Genomic DNA, 21,465 nt, shown 5'->3' on the forward strand with positions numbered 1-21,465 from the left:
TTTTGGCCAAAAATAATGAGACAGGAGAGAGAAGTAGATCAGATGATCTGACATGCCTTTAGAAAGCCAGGGGCCCCAAATCACATGCTTGTCCAAACATTGATCTGGGTGGTTTAAAACCATTGTCTGGGGACTCATTTTGTTAACAGGTCTGTGCTTAGAAGTCCTAGTACAGAGCTACCACAGAGATAAAATTGCGTTAGCCCTTAAACAGAGATATTGAACTAAATAAAAAATGGAGTTATTGGATTATCTTTTATAGATTATCTGTCAGCACCTGAAACAACCAGCATCTTTCAGGGCAGATTGATTCGTTTTGAGATGCTGAATCTAGATCTCGGAAGCAAATACTTTTCAGTGCTTTCTTTTCCTTGCAGCAAATACAAAAGGCAATAAGAGATCACGAACAAGAACAGACTCCTACTCAGCCAGTCAGTCAGTCGGTAAGCATAGCATGCTGTTGTAGTTTATTTAATTTGTTTGGGGATTATTTTGTATTGAATGGAATAACATTTTGAAAAATGTTTTCTTAGTTTTTATTCTGAACATGTACAGAGAATAACGCCTTGCTGAATTAGGTTTTTAAGACATCTAGTTTCAACCGGTGTGTCTGTTTATCAGCTACTTCAGCCTGAACAGTAGTCACTGCTTTGCAGTCACATTAACACTGTAACATAGATAGCATCATGTCATTCTGGAGACCGTACAAGTTGGTGGAACCCACAGAAGAACTGACATATGATATTTGTTTATCAAGTTTACCGCGTAGGATTATGCAAAACCTGGCAGGCAGAGTTGCACATGTGCACACAGTGGAAAAACCACTATGCTAAATCCTAACAGTTGATTGTTATTGGACCTGTAGGCAAAATGTCAAAGGAAAGAATTTACAATATTTCTTTGTCTGGTTTCAGTAACTGAACACAGTACTTGGCCAGAATTTTAAGTTGATTGTGGATTTTTTCTGATATGCCTTAGAACTTGCAGTGTGTGCTAAATTTTCCTGATGTTTAAATAGGACTTTCAGCACATAAAGACAAGTATGTTTCTAATTTGAGTTTGTTCCCTTCATCAGACTGGTAGGGACATTCAGTACTGTTTGCCACCACTCTAAAGTGATGGTTTTAAGGTGTCCAGGAAGCTTTCAGGCAGTATGAAAATGAGTCCCAAACCCATTGTTTCCTTTAAAATCAAGGGGTTTCCATTGTTCCAGGTGCTATGCAGGAGACTCTCCTGAAAAAGCAACAATTTCCAATCTTATTTATATTTGACCACATTACTGACATTTCTTTCCCGTCCCCAGAAATGCTGGACAGTGTGGAGCTGGGCGAAACAGCCCACAAGAAAACAGGGACCACAGTGCCTGAATCCATCCACTCCTTTAGTAAGTTCTTTTGTTCTGAAATCATCGACTTCACTGTACTGCAGGCACGAGCTAACCAGCATGGAGCAGGAATAGTTCTCTGTCAGCATGAATAAAAAATGTAACAAGCTTTGGTTTTTTATTCAATTCAGCAGAAACATTATCCTGGTTTTCTGGCTTATGTCAGCTATTAAAAAGAAGCGGGGAGTAACTTTTTGGTCATTATTGTGGAAATTGAGTCTAAACCGTGTTTTTGCTTCTGTCTTCTAGTAGGGGATGGTTTAGTGAAACCTGAGGCTCTAAATAAGAAGGCCATTCAGATCATTAACAGGGTTAGAGATAAACTCACAGGTGGGTATATGCTTTGTTTTAAAAATCATTTAAAAATACACACAGGAGATGTATGTGTGCCTGCCCAGTGCCACTTTTAGTATTTCTATTTTGTGTTAGGATAATTTGAAATTAAATTAAGACTGTTCCTTAATTGGACAGAGCTATACTGCTGCTTTGCCTCCTCCACAGCCCTATGTATCAGGACCAGCCTGAAAAAAGTTGATCTTTTTTGGAGAATTTAAAGAGAATTGTAACTAAACGAGATGAGATTAGACACTTTTGGGTGGTGACTCTGAAAATAACTCTCAACGGTGGGTTCTTCCCTACGAGTCGTGCAGCTTGCAAAATTGAGATTCTTTATTTAAGACATACCCAACCGAGTGGGAGAGGGCTTCCTTCTAGTAGGGATTTGTGCTGAGTCACTTGGTAAACGGTTATTTTTGCCTGCCATTAGGAGGAAAATGGGTAGAGGAAGGAAGCAGCTGCTGCACTGTGGAAAACACTGGTATCCCCAGAGATTTTACTGGTGCTTTTGAGTTTTTTGCGTCCTTAAACAGTTCTGCACCATAAATATTATCAGAGGAAGAGAGAAAATTCACCTTCACATCACTGCCCTACCTACCACCCAAAAATCAAGCGGGGTAATTTGCCATGCAGACTCTCCCTTATGTGTTTTCCCTTTAATTTTAAAGGTCGAGACTTCTCTCATGATGAAACTCTGGATGTAGCCACACAAGTAGAGCTGCTCATTAAGCAAGCTACTTCCCATGAGAATCTCTGCCAGTGCTACATTGGATGGTGAGTTTGTTGTTATGCCAGCCTGGCAAAAAAAATCCCCTCTCAATTCTCCAGAACAAAGGCTTGTTGTGGGGATGCTGAATGGGGAGTAAGGAAGTTAAATATAGTCAGTCTTATTGGCCATTGTGTAAAGACGGCCAAGTAAATATTGTGCCTAGTCTAGCAAACTTTTTTGCGATTGTTTTGTGAGAAAGCAATCTGTTAGAGATGGAAGAGAGAATAAGGGCATTTAAGTTGCAATCAGATCGAAGGTTTTAGACTTGTGAAATTAGATGTTCCGATCCTGCAGGTACCAGTTGTTGAGTATGGTTGGGAAACTGTGCACTCTGTAATCAATATGGAACCTGTATGCCTCCATCCTCTTAGTTGTTCCTTCACTTCTGGTTGTATTCAAGGACGTTTAGACCTTTAGTCTGATGATAGGGAATGAGCATTAGGATCATACTGGGCTTTTCCTTGATTACAGAAAGGTTTCTGGACAGTATAACCAGTGCGTCTCAACATTTGTCTTTGCTTTTATGAAGCTGTAGGGAAGACCACCCTTCTTAAATCACTTCTGTTGTCTCCTTTAGGTGTCCTTTCTGGTAACAGAAGATTCTAAAGTATCCACAGCCTTTATTGGAGGCTTTTGCACTCCAAATGTATTCTTCTACAAGCTGAAAAGCTTGGACTGAAATCCAGCTTTTGTCAAATATTTTGAAATGTAAATGAAAAGAGTTATTGTATATTAAAAGTTGGTTTAAACCAATTTATAGCTGCTGTTAAAGAACATGAATTGTCCGAAACAGAAGACTTGATTTGGGTTTCCAGAACGGTGAAGATTCAACTAGACCATAGATATATGGTTTGTTTGGTCTTTGGGAATTGGGGATCCACTGAAAATAATGAAATACGGGTTTGAAATTAACTTAGTGTAACTAAACTAAAATAATTTGCAAATGAATTATTGCCCTGGTCAATCTTTTGGCTGCAGCTGCAGTGAACTCGTACTCACGCACGGGGGCTTGTTAGGGTTTGGGAACAAGTTGGGGTGCTGGAGAGCAAGAGACAGAATTTTCTCTGTACCTTGCATCATCTCGTGTGTTCTGAAACTGCTCCCACCCAGAAATCAATGAGGGATAAAGTTTGGCTGCAACTCCAGTGGTAATGCAACAAGCATATTTCATTCTAGCTTGAATAATAGGGGTAGATCCAGTCATAGTGTCTCAAGAAGGGTTGACCTGTGGCAAAAGGAAAGCAGGGTAGAATCAAAAGACCACTTGGGAGTTTCCCACACTAGCCAACAATAGAACAGTATTGGGAAGTAATTAAGAAAAACTGACTGCTTGGCATAAAAAGCAGTAAGGGAGAAGAACTGGTCGTGCTTGGAAATGGAGAAAATGTAAGGGTGAAAAAAAAGTAACAATTTATGAATAAAACAAATATTAAAATGCACAAGATACAAAGTGTAGCCATGTTTAGATGCCATGTTGTATTTGAATATTTTTGTGCCAATAAATTACACTCAAAATATACAAAAACGGTTTTGACTGGGTTTTTATTTATACCAAAGGATTACTTAGGAAGTATAAAGCTGAGGCAAGAAAGCCTCGTGCTAGAATACCCTGGAGGGCATAAACTGTTCATAGAGGATTAGATGCCTCTAAAATGTGGCTTGTAAGTTTGATTCTTGTATGCTTGTCCTCATAATTAGCAATTAGCTTGCTCTTGATAGTAGTGGAGACAAAATAATCAAGACTCGGGGACATCAGTCACATGCATTAAAGCTTACCTGATTTCTAAATCTTCTGGTTTATATCCAGTTGATTGTAATTATATCCCTGAATGGACTGCGTTTTAGCAGACTTTCATTAATTGTGATTTTTAGGTCCTCTTCTCTAAACACAAATTATCGTCTCTGCGGGACGCAACTAGAACTCTCATGCGATCTTTGTGTTGAATGTGGTTGCGAGGGAACAAAAGGTGTAGGTGTTCGACTGTGTAGCAATTTTTTCTTTACTGACACAAAATCAAAGGTGATGTAGTTTGGTGAGGATCACCTTGTCTGACCCCCTTGCAAATAACACAGGCTCTTGAAATTTATGGGGGTACTCCATTTGATGTCAGTTTAAAATAATTCCAGCATGACAGCTTGATAACACAAATGGCAAGTTCCTGGTCGTTTAGATTCATTTTTCTCTCTGCTGTTGCCACTTTGGAATAATCCTGACATGACAAACTGGGGCAGGAGTGACATTGCTTAAGATTTGAATGGTTGTCTCCACCTGCTGGCAAGATGAAGCTGGTGACTCGAGTCTTTGAACAAGCATAGCACATTGCAGCGCCAGCTCAGAAGATGAGTGACCTTGGGTGTCTCAAAAGATGCTGTCATCTAACTACATTCATCCTGCAGTCAAGTTTTTTGGGGGAATGTGGTATCTTTTATTAGAAAATGTGTTTTTTGCAAGGTTTTGGGCACAAACACCCTTCAGCCATAGGGAGAGGATGGAATAGAAACCGATATGTAAAATGCAGGTCTGTGAAAATGCAAATGCCAGGCATTGTGGATCAGAGGCCATGAGAGTGAGGCAGGCAGGAGGGGAAGGGGAAGATGCTGACCTGGTGATAAGTTGTAGCTGGTAAAATGCAGAGAGGTTACCTGGGTTTATTGGATGGCGGGCAGGTTATTATGTGCTGTAAATCCAGTGTCTATGTTTAGTCCGTGATTTTTTGTATCCAGTAATTGATGAAGTGAAGTTCATAGGCTCATCTACGAAAGGTGTTTTGTAGCTCCCCTTTGAGAATTAGAAGTGAGATTGGAGAGCCCTTGTCCTAGGGAAAGCCTGCACCCAGTTCTCACCACCATGGTCACACCAGCTAGGCTTTCTGAGACCCCAGGGAACAACGGGCTGGAGCACTGCAGAGGCCAGGCAGCCCCGGGGGCGCTCCTAGGCCGGGCTGGGAGAGCTGGACTCGGCCGCAAACCCCACCCCCGGCGCTGGGCCGGGCAGGAGGCTGCGCCCTGGAGCGCGGGAACTACGAGGCGGGAGAGGCGTGGCCTGAGCTCAGCCCCGCCCCTCGGTAGGCCTCGCCCTAGCAAGCTCGGAGGAACCAAGGGCAGCGACTTCCTCTCCCAGGATGCGCATGTGCTAACCAGCATGGCGGCCCCAACCTCGCGAGAGCACTGTACCACCGCGCGACTCCACGTCCAAGATGGCCGCTATCGCTGGGGGTGGAGGCGGCGGCAGCGCAGCGAAAAAGAGCAAGATGACGACCAAGAACAGCGGCGGCGCAGCCGGGGAAGGCACAGAGCCGCCGGGAGGCGGCGGGGATGCGGTGCTGCCTGGTTTCCGGGATGCCGACTCCTTCGCCAAGGTACGTAAGCGAGCGGCCCCGAGCCCCTTTTCTCCCAGGGTGCAGCGCGTGGGCCCCCTGGGCGCGGGACATGCTGGGAGCGGTAGTCCCTTCCTGCGGCTCCCGTCACTTAAGGCTCCTGGAGAGGCAGGTCGACGTTTCGCTTCCCAGCAGGCCGTACGCCTTCCGTACGGCGGCTGGCGGGGCCCGCGCGCAGCGGTGCATGTTGGGTGGTGTAGTTTTTTCCGGGGCCGCGTGGCGGAGCAACACAGACTACCCCCCGGGCAGCACCGGCCGCTCCTGCTGAAGACCGAGACAGCCTGGCCCTGATGTGTCCGTTACAACCTCCCTTCCCACCTCGGGCAGCCCCGGGTCCTTGCCAGGCAGTCGCGGGGCCGTGCATACAACATAACACGCACTCCTCATAGACCCCCAGAGGAGCAGGGACCTTCGGGGGTCACTGAGTCACACCCCCTGCCTGAGGCAGGTTCATCTCCGTGCAAACCATCCTGTACAAACCATCATCTAATGCTGTAAGACTGCTGCCAGCCCTGACGTGACAGACCTAGCTCTAACCTGCCACAGGTGATGCCAGGGAAGCACAGCCGCCAACGTGCTGCTTCTATGAAATGTTGTCAGTATAGATTTTTTTCTCCAGGGAGAAAGAAACTAGAAGCTTTATTCGTATGACAGGGGGCAGATTATTCAGTTTAAACTTGAACCAAAAACAAATATAACTTCACTGAAATGAAATCAAGACAGTCTGCAGGGCTGTGAGCTGGAGTTTCATTACCAGGGGCAGCTGAGAGAGAGCAGCCTGGCAAAGCAAAGGCTAGCTGGATTGGTGGGACATCAAGACTGTTAAGGGTTGTTAACGTCTGGGGAAGGAAGAGTTGAGAAGGTAGATGATGAGAACGAGCCATGAAATCAGGTGACTCCCTCAGCTTTGACTAGGTAGAAATGCTGCTGCAGGCAGTTGGTTTTAAACTTTGGGTGGAGCAGGAATCAAAGGAGGGTGCAGCTACCCAGTACATCCCACCCACCTCTAATCAACCCCTGGGCTTGTAAACATGATTCACAAGCTAAACCCAAAGATTTCAAATAGGAATCTAGTGGTTAAAAGTAATTTGACTTGTTCTGGTCTTTCTGAGTTCTCTGCAGCAGAAGGATCAGTCTGTTATTTTTCTGTGATCAAAAAACGAGTGAAAACAAAGCTGGCATTGTCCGAGGGCTTTCTCCAGTATATTGAGGGATGCCTTGAATCCAATCAGGTCAAGAAGCCCTGCATTAAAGGAAGAAAATGGTCGTGTTGACTTCATAAGCTCTTTTTTGAGCTTTTATTTCTTGCCAGTTTAATTCCAAACTTGACTTTTGGCTCCACCATGCCCTCCCCTAGTTTTAGGTTTATTTTTTGATTAAATGAAACCAGGGTGTCTCAAGTTCCTGTATTGAAAGTCCTGCTTCAGCTTTGGCACTCAAGCTGTAATGCAGCGCGAAGCATAGGAGTGCTGAGTGCTCATCTGACGGTGTCCTGGAAGAATGGCAGTACAGTGTGGAATAATGTTAATGTTGTGTCTCTAACAGTATGCCCTCGGCACAGTGGTGGCTGCTACCAAGGCATCTAATGGGCTTCCTCAGCCGGGAGACGAATACGACTTCTACCGAAGCTTTCCTGGGTTCCGAGCCTACTGTGAAACGCAAGGAGACAGGCTGCTTCACTGGTGAGGGGTTTTACTTCGGCCAGTGCTGAGATCTGTTGGTCCAAACCCAGATGCAAAGACAGAGAATCTTTTTGTTTGGGAACTCCAGAATAATTTGAGAGGATTTTATTGCAAGTATTTCAACTGCTTTCATAAAAAACATTTAAGCTGTTTTTACAGCATCTTACATTTTAATGGCAGCATCACCATTTCCCTGTAAGGATTTGGATGAGGAACTGTCAGAGCGGGTAGAAACAAAAATATAAACAGATGGCTTGCTTTGAATTCCTCAGACCCAGTGAAAATTAATTGCAGTTAATAACCAAGCAGTGCTTGGAGTAAACATTCATTTTATGTTCGGAGTTCAAGTATCTGAAGGTAGTATATCTGATATTGCAAACTGCAGAAAAGCCAGCGCTTGGGAGGAGTCTTAGTAAATGTTCTGGTTTTATATAGCTGCTGCTAATGTGATCTAACAAGTAGCATTCAGTGCACTGATCTCTTGTCAGCATGAGCAAATTGATGCAGTACCACAGCTGTCGCAGTCACATCAAAGATCGCAGCAAAGTGACAGAGCTGGAAGACCAATTTGATTTGTTGGTCGACTCCAACGATGCAATTCTTGAACGAGTGGTGAGTAAACCTGCCTTGTGGCTTTGTCTGGTCCCTGTTCAGCAGTCAAAGGGGAGGCTTCCTACAAGAATTTTAGTCACGCTCTCGCTCTGGTATCTGAATCCTGCTTCATTTTTAAAGTGTCACTAGCTGTTTGCCCTGGCATTATTCCTTCGGCATCTTTAGTTAAAAACACTCCAGCCCAACAGAGGACTGTTTTACTCAGATGTCTGTTTCTATCATTCAGATCATGACTACAGGATGGAACTTATACGGTAAGGGCAAAATGGGTATTTGTATTGTGGTAACACCTAAAGGCTCCAACTGACACAGGGACCTCTTTGTGTTGGTGCTGTACTTGCATGTGGTAAAAGAAAGTCCCTGACCGGAAGAGCTTTCAGTCCAATATTCACAGCAGACAGGTTGGAAGGGAAAGTGGAGACAAAAACACAAAGCGATTTGCCCAAGGTCACAAAAGAGATCAATGGCCAAGCTGGCAGTAGATGCCAAGGTTCTGACTGCTCCTGGAAGCCAGAGAGATACAGACAGAGCTTTCCATGGCAGACAAGGTGGTGGTGTTGGAGACTGGCAGAGAAGAGCCTGCCCATCGGGGTGCCAGACCAGCTGTATTGCTCATTACTTTACTCTAGGCACAGAAGGGACTTGGAATCGTTACACCAACCATAAGGAAGAAATCAAGCTAACAGCTGAGCGAATTAAAATACCACAGAGAGCAGAGACCTTGGCACTGTTTGCATTCAAAATCAGCCTCCTGCTTAAATCAGTCATCTAATTAGTGTTTTTCAGCCCCAAATCATAGCACATGGTGTTTTGGAGGCTTTAGCCTCCCAGAATTTTCTGCAGTCAGTTTCAGCACCAGTGTACAGCAACTGTGAACACCACCAAGCAAGAGTGACAGTGCAGCCTTGGACTGGAAGTTAAGCCGAACACTTTTCTGCCTCTGCCACTGTCTTGCTGTACAACTGTGAGCAAGTGGCACCACCTCTCTTTCTTTCTGTCTTGTCTGTTAAGAGTGTAAGATCTTTGGGGTGGGGCTGTATCTAACCACTTGCTTGTACAGCACATAGGACCCTTATTTCATTGGGCCCTCTAGGCATTACCTGATCTTCAGGCCAGTACCCAGCCATGAGACCATGCTTCCTCTATCATCATTCACTTTCCACCAAGATTGTTTGCTACAGTCCTGCTGTGCCAAGAAAACAAAATGCTAGGATATTCCTCCTGGTTCATCCCAGGTTGAAACACTAACAAGAGCACAGAGCTGGGAACAAAATGGTCAGGATATGGATGTCTGAAGACACCCCACTTGGATACTTTGGCAGTTGCACCTTTTGATCCTCCCCCTTAGGACTGATCCAAGCATTTGGCCACTCAGTCCTTCACTTTTGAAGGAGATGTGCGTGGAGGCAGCTGAACTTTTTTCCTCAGTAACTGCAGGTTGCTAAGTACAGCCAGGTTTCATGTGACATTTTTCCCCTTCAACTCCTTTCTTGGGTTTCAGGGTATTTTACTGGATGAAGCAGCGGGAGTGAACAAAAATCAGCAGCCTGTCCTGCCAGCAGGGCTGCAGCTCCCTGAGACCATCGTTTCCAGCTGGAACCGCAAGGTGAGGCACCCACAAGATGGTTGGTTTTGGTAAGCTTTAGCTTCTGTTTGCAAGTGTCATTGCTGAAGGTGATTCAGTGAGTTCAAGGTCTTTTAAATGTTTTTGGCTATGGTTCATGCTTTCTTTATTTCCCAGGCTTTAGTCCAGAGTCAGGATCCTGAGGGTTCTGGCTTCAATTTCATACACACAGAGGTTTTTTCTTAACCTAGATTCAGGACCCCTGGTTTGAGTAACATATGCCTCTTAGATGCTGTGCCCCAACTGCAGAAAAATGTCTTACCTTCTGGAGTATAATGCATCTGTGGGTATTGTATGAATCCTAGTAAAGCAGGCCTTTCAAAAACCCATTAAAATGTTTTTGTTTTTTTTTATTTTTAACAGAGTGCAGAAGCCAAGAGAACGAAGTCTGAAACCTTCCGGCTGCTTCATGCCAAGAATATTACTCGGCCACAATTAAAGTTTCGGGAGAAGATTGACAATTCCAACACTCCCTTCATCCCTAAACTTTTTGTAAAACCCAATGCTCTGAAACCACTGCCTGAAGGTAGGAGAGCAAAGGAAAGATGGCTGCCTTTGTCTTGGGTTGTGTATAAAGAACACCGAGCAGAAACTTACTCTGACAAGCCAGGAGAGAACTCCTTGAACCTAGCAGACATAGACCTGCAGAAGGAGACTAGAGTACTAGTAATCCCTGTAGTTTATCATTCTGTTATTTCATTTTATTTGTAAAGCTGAGTTGATGTAAAACTTCTTTGTGGGGAAACAGTAGCAGTTTGTAACTGGAGATTTTGGAGCTTACTCTCCCCCCAGTTACCTCCAATGACCAGTCTTCCCTTGCCATCAAATAGTAGTGTCAGGCTCTATATAAGTGCAAATGTCTTTCAGTTTGTAGAATGGAGAAATGGCCACACATCAGCTCCTTTGCTTTGGCTTGCTTATCCAAGCAGATGACAAGTGGCAACCAAAAGTTTCAGCTGTTAATTGTCTCCCATTACAGTAACATCCCAGGTCATTGCGTTCTGTGATTCTGCTGCCAGGGAATCAGCCTTACTCCATGAGGGAGCAATCACAGTCCATCTATTAACACTTGATTTGATTGTTGGTGTATTTTCCATGTCTTATAGTGAATAGAATAGCAGAAGACCTGCTGGTTGCCCTTTCACTACAGAGTAGCATTCAGCAGTTAGAACCCAGCAGTGGTTATATGAGCCACTCGTGCCAGATATGATTCATTTTTCTTTAAAAAGGTCACCCATTGCATTACAGCTGCTTCATCTTGCTCAAGTAGCACCCTAGACATATACCTAGTACTATAAATTGGGAGGCACAGGAGAAATCTCATACAAGGTGCAGAACCTGCATCCTCTGGTTCTCAGTACTTAATGGTGCTGCTCCTGGTGCTGGGCAGAGAAGCTGGGGTTAGGGATCAGCATGTCTTGCTTAGCTTTGTCTGATTGTTCCATCTCGGTCATTCAGCACTTGCCAAGAGCAGACGGGAGCAAAAGGAGCGTCCTGAGGACTTGGATGTGCCGGCTGCACTGGCGGATTTCCTCCATCAGCAGAGGACCCAGCAGACTGAGCAAGACATGTAAGAAATTGCGTATGCAGCAGGGTGCTAGGAAAGCCTATGGCTTTGAGTTTTATATATGATACCTTTATGCAGACACATCACATGCATACCTTTGGCCTGGGTGCTTTCATGAGTAGGTATTTGATGTGTCATCAGTTGTTCTCTGCATATGCATTCATAATTATTTTATGCCTACACATAACAAATCCACCAAGCGGTAAGTTCTGGTCAGTAACAGGCAAAGTGCAGTCACTTACAAAGAGTCACTGTTGCCTTCTCCCTTCAGCTCCCTGCATTTGATTGGAATGACGCCTGTTCCTTGTTTCTGCTTTTTGAAGGTTTGCTCACCCCTACCAGTATGAACTGGAACATTTTTCTCCACCAGATGTAGTTCTTGAGAAACCGGAGCCCCAGGTTAGTGGCAAAGTTACATTAGTAAAAGCCTAAAAGAGGGAAATGTTGAAAGCAGGAGTAAGTGATCTGTGTGCAGCAGATCCTGTTTCCAAGGTATTCTGTGGGAGGCAGTTGCCATGTCAAACCTTTTGTTTTGCTAGATGTTCAGGCCTCTTGAGGAAACGCCTTTCCATTTTGTCTCCACACTGGATGAGCTGGTAGAACTAAATGAAAAGCTTGTCAACTGCAAAGAGTTTGCTGTGGATTTGGAGGTAAGTTTTAAACTGTTTAAGTGCACTTCTAGCACTTAGAAAGGCATGTGCTACTACCCTTCTAGTTGTCAGTCCTTTTCAGTTCATTGCCTTGTATAACATATGCTCCTTCCATCAACTTCTTTTGTCATTATGTCTCAGCCCTACTAAATGTTGGTGACCAGAAGGCAGAATGGGATTATGATTGACCCCCCCCCTAATTTTGCAAACTTGATTATTTTGCAGCAAAGTTTGCATATTGAATTTGGTCTCTTTTGGAGTCTTCCTATGATCCTTTAAGTTATGCTGTGAACCATATAAAGAACCAGCTTAGCCTAAAACATTTTTCTGATTGTATTAATACAACAGTGGTAGTGATTGGAAGAGAACACATGTTCTTACCACTAATGACTTTTTAGACGATTCCTTGGTTACCTTTGCAGTGCTGTTGTTTCACAGCACTGCTCACTAAGCTAACTGGCCTCTTTTGTCTCCTGGTAGCACCACTCCTATCGGAGCTTCTTGGGATTGACGTGTCTGATGCAGATCTCCACCCGGACAGAGGATTTTATCATTGACACACTGGAGCTTCGGAGTGACCTGTACATTCTGAATGAGCCCTTCACAGACCCTGCAATTGTAAAGGTCAGTTGCCCCATTGCAGAATACTCTGAGTTTTGTCAGAGGGACTGAGCTGTAACTTGAACTTATGTTACTCTTCTGCCATGGCCAGCTCTGGACCTGATCCAATACCTGTTAGAATTGCTAGTAAGAGTTACTGGATACTGATTCAACCTTCATTTTCCACAGGCCATGGTGACATGCTAGCAACGTCTAACCTCCCTGGTACAGGGAGAAATGCTAGCTAGTTAGTAATAGCCCAGCAGTGAATCGGGTGCCTACCAGGCAGTTCTGTATCCCTCAGACTGTGCTGCAAATGAACCAGGATATCATTGTTTAGTGCTTCTCATGCATAAAAAAAAAAAGATCTCTGTCCCAAAGAGGCTGCATGCCAGACGAAATAAATACATAAGCACGCTGGGATGCATAGAAGCATAAACTGCAAAGGAACAGTAGCATTTAGGATTGGTTTCCTCAGTTTCAGCTTTCGTGGTTTTTATCATGTGTTTTGAGGGGAATATAGCTGGTTTCAATTTTTTTTGGTTTACTTGTGTCCCAATGAGAGACATGGTGTTGCAGTTGCATAGTCTGAGTGAAACTTGGCCTCAGGGTTCTACTGGCAATAAGATGGAGAAAGGCAAGCAAAGAAATCATTTTGAAACATGAGCATCAAACTCAGATGCCGGCAAGCCCGATGCAAGGCCTCTGCATGGAGTTGGTGGTCATGTAATCTTACTACCTTGCCGTCCTGTTTTGCCTTGCAGGTCTTTCACGGTGCAGATTCGGACACAGAATGGCTACAGAGAGACTTTGGCTTATACTTGGTGAACATGTTTGATACGCACCAGGCTGCCCGTCTCCTCAACCTTGGCCGGCATTCTCTAGACCATTTGCTGAAGCTCTACTGCAATGTGGATGCTGACAAGCGGTACCAGCTGGCTGACTGGCGGATACGGTGAGAGTTTGTGCTTGATGTATTGGGTTTAGAGTGAAGGGTAGAGTGTGCGGCTCATTTGTTTGTTAACACACTACCTTGCCTAGTTCCAAGTCATACAGTTCAGTGGGGCTTTTTGTTAGCTCTTTGCTGGTCTAGGAACAAAAAGTAGAGGCTTCACAACAGAGTTAAAATCCACGAGCAGACTTGTGAAATTAGACTGTTCTGTTCCAGCCAAGGCCCCACTTCAAGTTTCTATCCACCGGCGAAAAAAGCTGTGTCACTCAGCACAGTGACCAAGTAATAGGACCTGGGTTTCAAACTGAGTCCTACAGTTCCATCCACCTCCACAGGCCCACAAATAACTCAGGTGTGGTAGAGGCTCAGCAGAGCCTCAGTACTCCATGAGATACCTGCAGTACTTGATTCACCATGATGATACTGGGGATCTTGTTTTCCCAGCCATGAGATGGGCTTGTGGGAAAAACTGTCCTGTTGCTGCCCCTGAGTGGACTCTGCTGGTAGGAGTCCTGAAGAAACCCTGCATTCATTCCTGGGGGTGGGCTGAGAAGCAGCTTGCCTTGATGAGCACTGGCACAGGGGGTTGCTGGGGTGGCAGAGCTTCCAAGATGTATTTGTGCAATGAGTGTTCTCTTTTTGCAGCCCTTTGCCAGAGGAGATGCTGCATTATGCCCGGGATGACACTCACTACCTGCTCTACATTTATGACAAGCTGAGGGAGGAGTTGTGGAACAGAGGGAATGGAAAGCCCACACAGCTCCAGGTTGTGTGGCAGCGGAGCAGGGACATCTGCTTGAAGGTAACCTGCGGGGCACCAGCTCCCATTTGGGTCAGGGCAGAGAGGACCTATGGTTTGCCCAGCCCATTCCCATGCTTTTGGAAGAAAACACTTCTTCTCTGTGGGTATCTGGAAATATTCTGGCAGGTATACACTCATGACTAGTCACCACCAAATAAGTTAAAGGGCTTTACATTAAGACTATTTCCAAACCCCTGATGTTGACACTTGACACTTACCAGCTGATATTTCTCAAGCAAAATGATTCCTATCCCCATTTCTAATTCTTCTGGCTAGTCCTAATACGAGGTCTTGATGCTGGAGTGTTGTCTCACTGCGTGGGGTGCAGTGAGAACAGAAGGTGGTGTGTCCTCATCCTTGGAACACTACAGGCCTTGTGTATTTTAGGATGCTCTTGGGTTTACTTAGATTAAAACACAAAGATGAGAGGAGCTGTACTTGTGTGCGACTGATGGAGAGAATGCAGCCTGCAGAGCACCAGAGAGATGTGATGCACTAATGTTGATCACCTGTGTCTGACTTCTTCCTCTACAGAAATATATTAAACCCATCTTCTCAGATGACTCCTACCTTGAGCTCTACAGGAGACAGAAAAAGCATCTCAACACGCAGCAGCTAACTGCCTTTAAGCTTCTCTATGCCTGGCGGGACAAGCTATCACGCCAAGAGGACGAGAGTACAGGGTAGGAAGTCATTTGTTACAGGCAGGCCTTAATGTTTGGAATGAGTGTAAGATTCTGCTCCTCTCTTTGGGGGCAAAAAGTGGTGGCCCTGTTGCTAAGAACAGTTACTTTGGGTGCTTCCTACTCAGCCAAAACAATATCCGGTGAGGGGCACTCTTACTCTCTTCCTTTGCATTCCAAAGCAGAAATTGTGTATATGAACTTAAAGTATCCTAATCTGTCACATTAATGTTACCCTCTGTTGCAGGTATGTGCTGCCAAACCACATGCTGCTGAAGATAGCAGAAGAGCTGCCAAAGTAAGTCTCTGCTGAGCCTTGAGTATTGTACACTCATGTTCTGCAGTGTCCCACACCTGCCAGTCAAGTGTTTGTTGTTAGTTCCATGGTTGGCTAATCGCTCCCTGCAGCCAGTATTGCTTCTGCCCTCAGTCCTTCAAGACTGGGGAATTCAGTGCACAGAAGAAGTCAGATGGTAAGCTGCTCAAATCCAAAGGATTCCAGAATACTTCATTCTTCTAGTGCGCTCGTGCAAAGCATCATGACACTGTTGTAGGTCTTCCCACCAGGGGGTCCCAAGTTGTCTACCAGCATTAGAGAGAGGACTGATTTCCCATCTTGTGGCTGTTTAGTTTATGAGGGAAGTTATATATGTGCCAGGCCTCACTCCTGTCTCCCGTGGCATTCCTTTGTTAAACAAGCTTGTCTCTTGGAGCTTGAGGTTCACAATTGAACATCTTTTCTTGAAAACAGCCAAAATGATGCGCATAATTCAAAGCTGGCACTAGTGCCCCTTTTTATAGAGGGAGCGTGGGGAAGAATGCATGTATGAAGGCTGTATGCAGGCAGACACCAGTTCCCACCAAAGGGAAGGGCGGTGGGGCCAGCTAATGGATTCTCCTTGTCTGCACCATCCTGATTTTGAAGAATTTGGGGTACAATGGATATGCAGCATCTTACTCAGCTGAATTGCCGCCTTCTGTGGCACTGAGGCCTGCAGTAACATCTGACTGACAGTCATTTGTACATGGATGTTTGATTTGTCAGCTGAGAATATAGCAGTGTCTTTCTGTCTTTAGAGAACCCCAGGGCATCATTGCTTGCTGCAACCCAGTCCCGCCTGTAGTTCGCCAACAGATCAATGAACTGCATCTCCTTATCCAACAAGCCCGAGAGATGCCTCTGCTCAAGGTAGGGGGATCTTTTACCAACACATAGCAGAGCTCAGTGGCTGTGAATGTTACAGTCACTTTCTTGCCCTTGCTTTCTAAAGAATCCTAATGATCTTGTAGGTACTGGAAACCTAGTAAAAGTCTGTATGTGTAAAGCTGCTGCTGGATTTGGCTGTATGTGGAATGAGCCAAAACCTCAGTGTGAATGCTGCTTAGTACCAGATCCACTGTGTAAGCAGATCACTTGCTGTAGCAGTATTTTCACTGCAAGAAGGGAAATCAGACAGTAGTACTAGACCCTCTGGGAACTAGAGGAGTAAGAGGGTAAAAATACCCACTGTGAAGCAAGACACAGGCATCTCTGGGGTTTCTGACACTACTATTTTGCCTGTATCAGTTACCAACACAAGTAATTTAAACCTACAGAACTGGTTGGGCGTACATAAAAGACCACCGGGGTCAAGTCCCATGCAGTGTGGGAAGGCAGATGTGTGTACCTGGCCTAGTTGCTCTACGTAAGCTTTTCCTTTTGGCCGGCATGCTCTGCTGTGCAAAGTATACCCTTGTGTGGTGAAGTGGAAGTAGTTACGAGCTAGAGCACAACCTGGCTAGATGAAGGTTTAATTTCACCTGTCCTTGGGCAGAGAAACCCCTCACAAAAACAGTGAAGCTGTCATCCTACCAGAAGTGCTGAAAATACTGGTTAAAAGAAGCTTGTGTCTACAGTCTAGGTGCTTTACAGTGAATGTTTAGTAATTTTCTTATTTTCTTCTCACATCTAAGTCTGAAGCAGCTTCGGTGACAAAGAAGGGACCTCTTTCCAATCCAGAGGTACTGTGTATTCAACAGCTATTTAAACTGCCATAGCAGAAGATGTGATTGCTGAAACATCAGTCGGGCAAAATAGCACAAATCGATCAGCAAGCCAGTAATATGGTCATTTCTGGTGCTGACAGACGTAGTTGGGAGGACACAGTTTACCAAAGGAAGCAGCACATTAGTTCGACCCAGGTCTGCAGTGTCTGTATAGATTGGGTGCTCCAGCGGAGATTTTCAGCGCTTTTATCTAACACGAATTCAATCAGCTACTAGATAAAAGCATCAAAACACAACTAAAGCACCTGGTCTATACAGACATTGGTCAAGCCAGGTCCAACTAATGCACTGTCTCTTCTGGACATGTGCTGGGCTTGGCACAGGCATGCACTGAGTTTTTAAAGTAAAGCACTGTTGGGTGGGGGTTGGTTTATATCTGCAAGCAGCCTTCCAGATTGCTGATCTTTTCCTTTCAGCCCAGTTTTTCCCTTGTGTGCTCGAATGCCTGTAAAACTGTCAGTTCTAAATCAGTGTTTTAAAACTTTCAAGAAGGATGATACAAAAGTCTTCCATCAGTGAATGGTTCAGCTGTTGGATGGCGTTTTGTGGCTATTTATGAAGTCTGACATTTAAGAATGGAATTTCTAGCTGAGTTTCTGCAACAGTCATGTGTGAAGTACAGTATTCTTGCTAACCCAGAGACGCATCCTTCTGGTACAGGCTATGTGTGCTAGCAGCTGAGCTGCGCGTTAGGAATACCTAGCCTTAAATATCGTCCGTAAATTTAGATTGTGATTAGTTTGTTGGTGTCTTCTGTGTAAAAACACCTATTATGTTGTACTGATCACCTGTGTCACTTGAATTTTTTTGTAGAAGCCAGAGAATCACTTATTTGGACCTCATGACAGTTCCCACATTACCCTGGACGATCCCCAGAACCACTTGTCATTAGGTAAATCTGGAGACAACTTCTAACTTGTGCTAAGTAGGAAGAAACATGGGTTCATTAAGAGTCATCTGACATGTTAAGAATAGTGTTGACAGACAGGGGCATCAGAGCACAAAAGTGCAGTAGAAAAGAATGCTGCAAAAAGCTAAGCTCTTAATTTTTCTTTCTCTGCAGCACCTGCACCAGCTCTGAAGTGTGGGAGTCTCTTTTCAGACGGGGAAGAGACGGACAGCGAAGGAATGTTACCAGATTCCACCTGCCTTGTTGCTACAGCCACCATCAGCATCTTCAATGTAAGTTCTGGTAGTACGAAGGGGTCTGCAGTTGAGTAGGAGAACACAAAGATTTGCTAATTTGTTATGGTAATCTAATAATGTTATGCAAAATGCAGGCTATTTGCAAGGATACATCAAAACCAAGTAGAGCAGGCAGGAGGCCAGGTAGAAAGTTAGCTAGTCTTACAGTCGAAGGGTCACTGCCCTCATAAGGGTGTCAAACAGAGTAGAAAAAGATACTGTAAGCTCCTAAGTAACCAAAAATTCCTCGGACTGAAGCCAGCGATAGATGTGAGACTGGCGCACAAAGCAAGAGTATATACTGCCCTTCAGAAACTGGGACTATATGAGCCCATCAGGGCTTGAGGTCAGTTTCTGTCAGTAGCACCTCAAATTCCTTGTCTCCACCCTGCTCCCAAACAAAACCTCAGAGAGGATGTCCTAAATTCAGTTTGCCTTCACCAACTATTCCAGTGCTTGGTGAGAGGGTTCTACAGAAAAGTTGCAGGCGACTGTTTAATTGTTTTATAAGCTGTTTTTTCTGCTTGCTTGTAGGAACCTGATGTGGAAGAAGGAGGGACTGAGAAGAATTTAACAGTTGCACAGCAAAAGGCTCGGCGCATTATGGAGTCCTTTGAAAACCCATTCAGGATGGTAAGCAGCACAGTCTGTCATAGCTGACATACGTCAGCCAACATAGCTGGTCCCTTAAGGCAGGAAGGGTAGAAGTGTTTACAAAGCAGTCTTGAGAGACTCTGATACAGCATCAGCTAGTGCTCACTTGCTGGAAACAAAGGACTTCATGCCAGGTGTATTTTGCAAGGAAAATGTGGTTGTGTAGAGAAACAGGCAAAGAGGAAGTTCAGCAGGTTAAAAAATCAAATGTATTTATAAACTTACTTGAGATATTTTTATAAAAAACAAATCTGGTTTACTTTTTAGGTCTTATCCCCAATGATAATGTTTTACCATTTTAATCTGATGGTGTAAATGAGTTAGTTTCACTTCCACTTCGTTTCATTGCTAGTTTGGCATGTACTTCACTAGGATGTTTGGAGTTACAGGCTGCAGGAGGCGATGTGGTTCTTTGTAAAAGGGGAACTTTCTATAGCATCATAAGAATTTGAATTGGCACCTTCTAGGTCTGCCCCTTAGCTGTGTCTAGCTAACGTGTGGGATCTGGTCACTGGAACATGGTGTATTTTACACTCAGGTTGCTCTTTTTTTCTCAGTATCTGCCTGCACAACAGAACCCTGCCCACGTCTCTCAGTCAGCAAAGTTTGACCCATCATCCAAAATTTACGAAGTAAGTGCTTATCTGCCAAACATTCTGCAAACTGCTGAGTTCCGCGTAAAAGAACCCAGTGGCTCCAGATCACTTCCTCCTTTCCCTGGGAATATTTGAGGTGATGAGGAGGTGTGTTGTTGTGCTTTGTTTGTCTTGGTGTCCTTTCTCCTCCCGTGAGAGTTTTCAGAACCTGCTTGTTCCAGGCAGGTTTTTAGAGCTGCATCTTCTCTGGTAGCTGAGCACAGATCTCTTACAGCATTCCTATCCAGAAATGTCACTAGAGGAAGGGGAAACACAGTCACTCATATCCCTTACATTGCAAAGCAAGAAGCTGCAACTAAATCCCAAGATGCTCTTGCACTTTCCTGTGGCACAGGACTCGTCAAAAGCAGAGGGCTCCTCTTATAACCCAGAGATTTCTGCAGCAAATTTTAATCTCTAGTATAAAACAATTTTCTCTTCTCATACTGTGAAGGCAGGTAGGAGGAGGTGGGCAGGACTGTGAGCTTTTTCCTCTACTTGCCTGACTTCAGAGCAAGTGAGTGATCCTGGATAATTGTTTCTTTTGGCATAGATCAGCAATCAGTGGAAGCTGATGAATCAGACACAACTGCAGAAAGAGGCAAAGGAAGAAGCCAAAAAGAAAGTAGCACAGCAGACAGGTAATGCCCAATTCTTTGGTGGTTATTGATGGAGAATAGTGGACAAGGGTGAGTCTTCTAGCATCTCCTTGTAACAGCACTGTCTGGGCCCTGCATCAGTCTTTTGTGCCAAAATGCTCTCTGAACTAGGGTTTAAATCCATCAAAACCACAAGCTGATTTGTGTGGCTAGTGGGAGAATGGCATAATGACTTTCTTCTAGTCTAGTAATAATACTTTTGTGGCACTTCCAGATCCTGCTAGGACTGGAAATCAGATGCAGAACTTCTTCATGGTAGCTCAGTGCCAGCATCTGAATGATCCTCACAGTAATCCCTAGTTTAATGAAAAGATCGCATTCTAGCATGGCAAGCCTCTGCCTTTTTTATTTTCTCATCCTATTAAGGCCAAAACATCTGACTCCTGAGATATGGGGATTAATGCAGTGGTAGAAGCATCTGCAGTGCAGACAGGTGCCTTGGCTCACCTCCCTCCATTACTAGCAGTGGAGTGGTGGTTAGGGAGCTAGGAGAGTACAAATGCAAAGAGCTAAGGTAGATAGTTCTTAAATAAAGTGCCCTGTGTGTTGTTCAGGTATCAGCCAGCAGCTGCCTTCCCCCAGCTCAGATGTCATTGTCCTGTCCTGTAGTCGGGGAACTCAGAACCATTCAGATACGGGTTTCACATTAAGGAAATTGGACCAAATCTGGTGTATGAGGTTTGCCACTGCAGACCTGCTCCATGGTTCATTTTGAGACCTCTCCTGACAGACTCATGCTTTGTTCCATGTCTCTTGCATGCATCGCATAATGTTTTGGGGCTTTTTACCCCCCACAGCAGCTCGGGAGCAGGCCCAGAAGGAGTGCAAAATGGCTGCAGAAAACGTTGTTTCAGTTCGTCAACAAGCAGCGGTACGTATCCAGGCGTCCTGCAGAAACCACATGTTTGAGTGTCGGGCAAAATAAACATAGACCCTAATCTCAGAAATGTATCCTTCAACACCAGGTCTCAGTTCATGGCAGCTGACTTCAGGGGGCTTGAGAGGTGATATCTGTTGATAGAACCTTTCTTGGCTTCTGATCCTGTACATAGCAACAGCCTGGTTTCACACCCCTGGAGACCTGTACTGTGCTTCCCATACTCCAGATTCAACTGTTCTTGCAAATATGTTACATTGCATGGGGATAGCAGCACCTCTACACCCCCCCCCCCCCCCCCCCCACCCCCAACCCCATTTTAACCTGGGCCGGGGGTATTTTGGGTTTTTTTTTGTTGCCTGGGTGTTTTG

The 21,465-nt window shown here is 44.8% G+C and overlaps 2 protein-coding genes across 5 annotated transcripts in view; both read left to right on the top strand.

Moving 5' to 3' along the window:
- MTOR (mechanistic target of rapamycin) overlaps positions 1-3,805 on the top strand; it is a 123,966-nt gene extending 120,161 nt beyond the window's left edge. For all 4 annotated transcript variants that reach the window (XM_019511733.1, XM_019511735.1, XM_019511734.1 and 1 more), the window contains 5 exons: positions 378-443; positions 1,304-1,384; positions 1,634-1,714; positions 2,389-2,494; positions 3,067-3,805. In XM_019511733.1, the coding sequence (XP_019367278.1) occupies positions 378-443; positions 1,304-1,384; positions 1,634-1,714; positions 2,389-2,494; positions 3,067-3,082 (350 nt within the window). In that variant the 3' untranslated portion in view covers positions 3,083-3,805. The remainder of the gene's footprint in view (positions 1-377; positions 444-1,303; positions 1,385-1,633; positions 1,715-2,388; positions 2,495-3,066) is intronic.
- A 1,791-nt stretch (positions 3,806-5,596) lies between these two features.
- Positions 5,597-21,465, top strand: part of EXOSC10 (exosome component 10) — an 18,715-nt gene continuing 2,846 nt past the window's right edge. The window contains 21 exon segments of the mRNA XM_019511738.1: positions 5,597-5,848; positions 7,412-7,548; positions 8,037-8,160; positions 9,662-9,766; positions 10,148-10,310; positions 11,243-11,354; positions 11,675-11,750; positions 11,891-12,001; positions 12,482-12,625; positions 13,366-13,556; positions 14,199-14,355; positions 14,890-15,038; positions 15,286-15,336; positions 16,116-16,227; positions 16,992-17,039; positions 17,898-17,976; positions 18,148-18,266; positions 18,804-18,902; positions 19,481-19,555; positions 20,112-20,199; positions 21,015-21,088. Of these exon segments, the coding sequence (XP_019367283.1) occupies positions 5,612-5,848; positions 7,412-7,548; positions 8,037-8,160; positions 9,662-9,766; positions 10,148-10,310; positions 11,243-11,354; positions 11,675-11,750; positions 11,891-12,001; positions 12,482-12,625; positions 13,366-13,556; positions 14,199-14,355; positions 14,890-15,038; positions 15,286-15,336; positions 16,116-16,227; positions 16,992-17,039; positions 17,898-17,976; positions 18,148-18,266; positions 18,804-18,902; positions 19,481-19,555; positions 20,112-20,199; positions 21,015-21,088 (2,451 nt within the window). The 5' untranslated portion in view covers positions 5,597-5,611.

The sequence above is a fragment of the Gavialis gangeticus genome, unplaced genomic scaffold (assembly GCF_001723915.1).
Source record: "Gavialis gangeticus isolate Ggan-Ray unplaced genomic scaffold, GavGan_comp1, whole genome shotgun sequence".
In the NCBI taxonomy this organism is placed as follows: Eukaryota; Metazoa; Chordata; order Crocodylia; family Gavialidae; genus Gavialis; species Gavialis gangeticus.